At 37.4% G+C, this 5,602-nt stretch overlaps 1 protein-coding gene across 1 annotated transcript; it reads left to right on the forward strand.

The window, feature by feature from the left end:
• Positions 1-1,866: 1,866 nt before the first annotated feature.
• LOC141816286 (uncharacterized) lies at positions 1,867-5,577 on the forward strand (the record flags this gene model as incomplete). The annotated part of the gene is made up of 4 exons (XM_074704095.1): positions 1,867-1,959; positions 4,563-4,681; positions 5,012-5,133; positions 5,458-5,577. Coding segments are annotated over exons 2-4 (354 nt in total), but the record flags the coding sequence as incomplete, so codon positions are not given.
• Positions 5,578-5,602: the final 25 nt, after the last annotated feature.

Consider the following 5,602-nt stretch of genomic DNA (forward strand, 5'->3'; position numbering starts at 1 on the left):
CTTTAGACTGCCGATCCATATTCATGTCTATATGCTGCAATGAATTCATCAAATCATGACATTTGCCAACAGCCACCCTGTGCAAAGAGTTAGGTGTCTTTCCCACATGAGACAAAAAAGCACAATCATTTCCAGCATTTACTTTTTTCCAAGACTTGAATCCACCAACAACAAATGTACTTGTCGAATCTGGGTTGGAAAAAAGGAAGCACGGAAGACAAAATGCTGCATTTTCTGTAGGAGAATATTCTAGCCAATCCTTAAATAATTCATACCAAGAAGTTAAAAACTTTCTACCTTTACCCTTGAATACAGGAGTAGCAACTTGATAAGGACCAGCTCTCAAATATAATCGTCGAATTTCATCTCTTTTTTCCATTGGATATTTCCATATCATTTGACGTTTACCAGGATCTCTTTCAATTTGAGAATCATCAAGTGATGCATTATCTACCCTCGGACACTTCTTTGGAGGAGAATCAGATTGATTAACTTGGTCATCTTGATTATTCAACAGTTCATCACATTTATCAGCCATCACCGGATTACCATGACCATCAACATGTGTAGAAGAATTAATATTTGTCTCCCCATCAAGATTTCTTTTTTTGAAATAAGAATCAATCTTTCTATTGTTCATCACGTCCCTATAAATTAAAAAATAATAAAAGTTCTATAAAATATTAAATATTTTTACAAGAGTACTTGACAGTTGACAACTTATGAAATAGTTCTAGATAGCATTGCATTCTTTGCCCTATTTCATCCACTCAGTAATATATTAAATATTTCCTCTTATATGATTTATGTTATTAATTATTGCATACTTAACAGAATAACAGTAGATTATGATTCCAATAAACTCATGAAGAATAAAGAATTGACTGTGTACAAAGAATGAGAGAGACAGAGAGTTCACCTACAGATGAATTTGCTGTCGACGGCGGCAGTGACAGAAGACCGGCGCTCCTCACTCAACTTCTGAGCCAAGTCGCAACAGAACCGTGGAAACTGGAAAGGGGAAGCGGCCAAGCGGGAAGCCTTTCTTGGCAAAAACGGCGAGTCGGCGACTGCAGTCTCCTCAAGTCCTCCGCCAGTCCGCCGCTCGTTTCGTCAGAGGACAGAGAACGAAACCGGAGGCAGGGTCGGGTCGGGAGGCGTCGGGAGGCCGGAGGCAGGCGCACGAAACCACGAAGAAAACGGCGGCTGGCGACTGCAGTCTCCTCCGCGGCTCCGCCGCTCGTTTCGTCAGAGAACACAGCGAAACGCCGAATAGGGGAAGGCGAAGGGTCGGGAGGCCGCCGCAGGCGCACGAAGGAAACTAGAGGAGAGGTTAACGGATCGGGTCTGATTTGAAGCCCATTAAACCTTATAACGCACGATTCGGAGCGAATTTTTTACACAGGGTCAGGGGGGCGAACGCCCCCACGCGCCCCCCCTGTAGCTCCGCCACTGTAGGAATTCAAATTTCAAGTAAAAATTTTAAAAATTTTAATTTGTTGTAAAATAAAATAATAAAAATATAAATGTATATATTATAATTATATTATTTAATTAACAGTTTATTTAATTAATTATTAATTTTATAATATAATTACAGTCGATATAATAATAATAAATAAATAATTAGAAATTATATGTATATTAAATAAACTGTTAAATATATAAATATATAAAATTTAAATAATACGTTTTATAAAAAAATTATATACCACTGATATAATAATATAACATTATTTATAACATATAAATTTATATTTTGGTTTAATATAACGGTTTTAATTAAAATCGTTATATCGTTATATTAAATTTCGATAAAACCCTAACGTATTCCGCCCCCTCCTTTCTTCTCCGTCTTCAGCTCGCGATACCGCTCCTTCGGATTCCGCCGCCATCATCGCCGCCTCGACACATCTCTCGCCGGTCGTCCTCACCGGTCGACGTAGACGCTGCTTCCAGGTAAGTCTTCATCGTTTGATTGACAGTAGTCTCGCGCACTGTGGCGCAACTTGACGCACGCGAAATTATCGGGCGTGCTGTGCCGGTAGGGTACCGGTGCCAGTCCCTTTCCGGAACGGTAAAAACCGTCCGTGTCGGGCGGCACGGGTCAGCATTTCAAACCATATTTTAAGACAATAACAAAGATCAATTTTGCTGGGCGCATCATCCTAATAGTGCACTGGTTAAAGCTAAGGTCAGCCTAATGCATGACTCTCCTACCTATATGGGTATGGTAAGATCAATGTTCTTGTCAAAAACACAGTTTAATCATTTAAACAAACGATTTAAAAAAAAGAATACATGGTCTGTTTTACTCTTTCCAAGAAGCTACGCCAAGAAATGTCATCTGCACGTAATTTTGTTATTGTAGCAGAATTTGTCGCTGAAATGACTATTGCTAATGAACATGAACTTCCACAACTTTACTATAAAAAACAAAAGTTATACAATTAGAGACTAGAATCTATCAAATGCTTACAGTAACACTCCAAGGAATATTATGTACATCACCTGTACAGAGGTAGTTTCTTTTCACCTCGTATAATATAATCCTGCAATCATAGTTAACCATTTGAATATGACAAATTTGAATATTAGTATGAAGTTTTTCTGATGTTGATGAAAGTTTGATATTATGTTATAATTTGATATTATGCATAGGATTGTAAGATTAGTGTTCGGCTAGATAAATCTCATTTATGTTCATTTAATAGTAAAGGAATATATAAAATAATCAAGCTTAAACAATTTATTAATAAACTTATTGTTTAATTTATGTAAAGCTTAATCATAAATTTATTTTTTATTTTTTATTGAAGTCCATATACCATAATATTCTAAATTTCATCGGAAACATTTTCATCACGATGCAACCATTACTAATCTCACAAAAAGTTTATTGATCATAGGCGTCCAATTCTTGGGCGCATTCGTTGTGACCACCACACACTATATCACTTCTATAAAAATCTAGGGTTTTGGAAGTGGAGCTCACCACTGCTGTGCTTATCTTCTCCTAAGGTAAGTGATACTGTTTATTGAGCGATAGGTTCTTCTGTATCACTTTCTTTTGCTATTATTGGAACCCCTTTTTCTGGATCCATCTCGCGTTCATAATGCAAGAAGAAAAAGACAACAATAGGAGAAAATAGAAGAGATAGCAACACATTGCACATGAATTGATCCATGCTAGAGATAGGAAGAACATGAAAAGAGGGAAGAGAAAAGATGGGATTGCGATCAAACTTACTAGCGGGCGTGTTATGGATGTGAGATGGACCCCGGAAAAAGGGGTTCCAGTAATAGCAAAAGAAAGTGATAGGGAAGAACCTTTTGCTTGAGAAATAATATTGCTTACCTTAGGAGAAGTTAAGCGTGACGACGAGCTCCACTTTTGAAATCCTAGTGCGTGTAGTGGTCACAACGAATGTGCTTGAGAATTGGACGCCTATGATCAATAAACTTTTTTTGTGATTAATAATGGCTGTAGGATCGTGATGAAATTGTTTCAGATGGAATTTAGTACATTATGGTATATGTACTTTAATAAAAAATAAAAAATAAATTTTATATAAATTAATCAATAAGTTCATTAATAAATTGTTCAAGCTTGATTATTTTATATATTCCTTTACTATCTAGTCGAACTCTAATCTTACATCTATATGCATAATATCGAATTATCAACGTAATATTAAACTTTCATTATCATCTAACATTCAAATTTCTGTCCTATTCAAATGGTTAACTATGATTGCATCAAATTTACACCAAAATATTTTGCATTGCAATTTGTTGCCTCCACCGCCAACGAATGCAGTTAGGATTTTGGCCCGTGCCCCTTTCTCATCTTGCTAGATTTCTCAACGTCTTAGTCCTATCTTTCCCACAGACGACACCAATTTGATGTTGCTACCTTCTCAGCTATTAGTTTCGACCCACGCGGAGGAAGGCAATAGCATTAGGAGGATATCTCATGCATAGAAATCCATAGAATATCTTGTATTTGAAAACTAACATATTTCCCTTCAATCCTCCAGGACCCAAATAACTCAATTTTCGCCCATGAACAATTTGTGTCAATGGATTAGTTCATTCCGATTCATAAATGGTTGTTAATGAAGTTGAAGTTATCCAATTATACTACTTTTGGTCTCAGCCCGTTGATAGTTAGTCTAGCAGCTATGCTTTCACCTGTTTCAGATGTTTTGCCATAGCCTCCATTCCTTTCATCATAGCGTGATGGCCTGAAGCATCTCCCAACTCGTTGTCATCGCACACTGCCATCGCCACCTCGTTGGTGGAGGTGTGTATTTGCAGTTCTCTGTGATTGGAAGAAATGTAATGTTTCACATGGTTCCATAACTGCGCCATGCGTTACCCTGGGAAGTAGACACACTTCCTCAGGCTTTAGTTTCTTTTGTGAGCTTCTTCTGAATCAAATTATAGATTGAAACCCGACACAAGAACCCGTTTTTGTTTCTTTCTTTATTATATTTTTCTTTTTTGATTCGTAAGAAATCCTAAAATTAGTCGCTGCACGTCGTTCATATTTAATCTAGCCCAGGAATGCCCATGGGGTGTGTTGCAGTAGATTCGTTGCCTTTGCCTGCCGCTACTTTTCGCTTCCACTGCTGCTCTTGGCGCCTCCCCACCGCTACCATCACGACGCTTCCTTTCAGTGAGTATTCCTCCTCACTCCTCTTGATGCCTCACCTTTAATTTGTATTTATCTTTTAGGAAATCAATAATCTTTTTGATGAACTGCAATGCAGAATGTTTTGGTGTAAATTTGATGCAAAGTCTTTATTGTGTGTTTTGAAAATTTTGTTACCCCATTGTTCAGCTCGTTTGTGTTCTCATTTCGAATAATTGCTTGATTTTTGTCTCCTTGATAGATCCTCTCTCTTCTTCTTTTTTGTAATTATGTCACTTAATTGAATTTTTCTGTGATAAATTTGTGCAATTATTATGGTTCTTGTTACGGATTGGGGATTTTGGAACTAAGCAGGCTACTTTCGTGTTACTTCTAGAAGTCTTGATTGGATAAGAAGAGCGAGGGTGTTTGTCTCCGCAATGAGCAACGAGATCGTGCCGATGTCCACACCCTTGGAAGTTCCAGCTACAAGCAAGGTGAGTTGAAAACGTTTCTAGGTTCATGGATGGCTCATCTTTGCTCATCATCTTCTAGACTAAGAATGGTCCATAATTAATTTTAAGTTTTCTTTATCAATAATTCGGAAATACTAGGATTTGACCACTTCTCTTTATTGCTTTAGAATGGTAGAATTAACTTATAAATATGCTTTTCCTGAAGCTAGTGTTTTATGTTCATAATTTATTAGGGTTTGAGGTGTCACCCTGTCCCCCCCACCACCCACTGATAGTTCATGAAGTTTTTGATGTGGTTCAAGAGTTTTTAATTTTTTGTGAGTGAATGTGTTACATTTGTGACAGAATATAGAGCGAGTTGGAAGCGTTAAACAACAGCTTTCAAGGTTGGTGAAAGAATCCCTTGAATCGTTCTATTCCCAGATGAAGTTCAGCCCATTGTTGCGGCTTGCCAAGGAAAGTTCGGTGATTATCAATGGTAATATTCTTA

This window comes from Curcuma longa, unplaced genomic scaffold (assembly GCF_044706935.1).
Source record: "Curcuma longa cultivar G26 ecotype Majalengka, Jawa Barat unplaced genomic scaffold, ITB_CL_G26_1.1 contig_15942, whole genome shotgun sequence".
NCBI lineage: Eukaryota > Viridiplantae > Streptophyta > Magnoliopsida > Zingiberales > Zingiberaceae > Curcuma > Curcuma longa.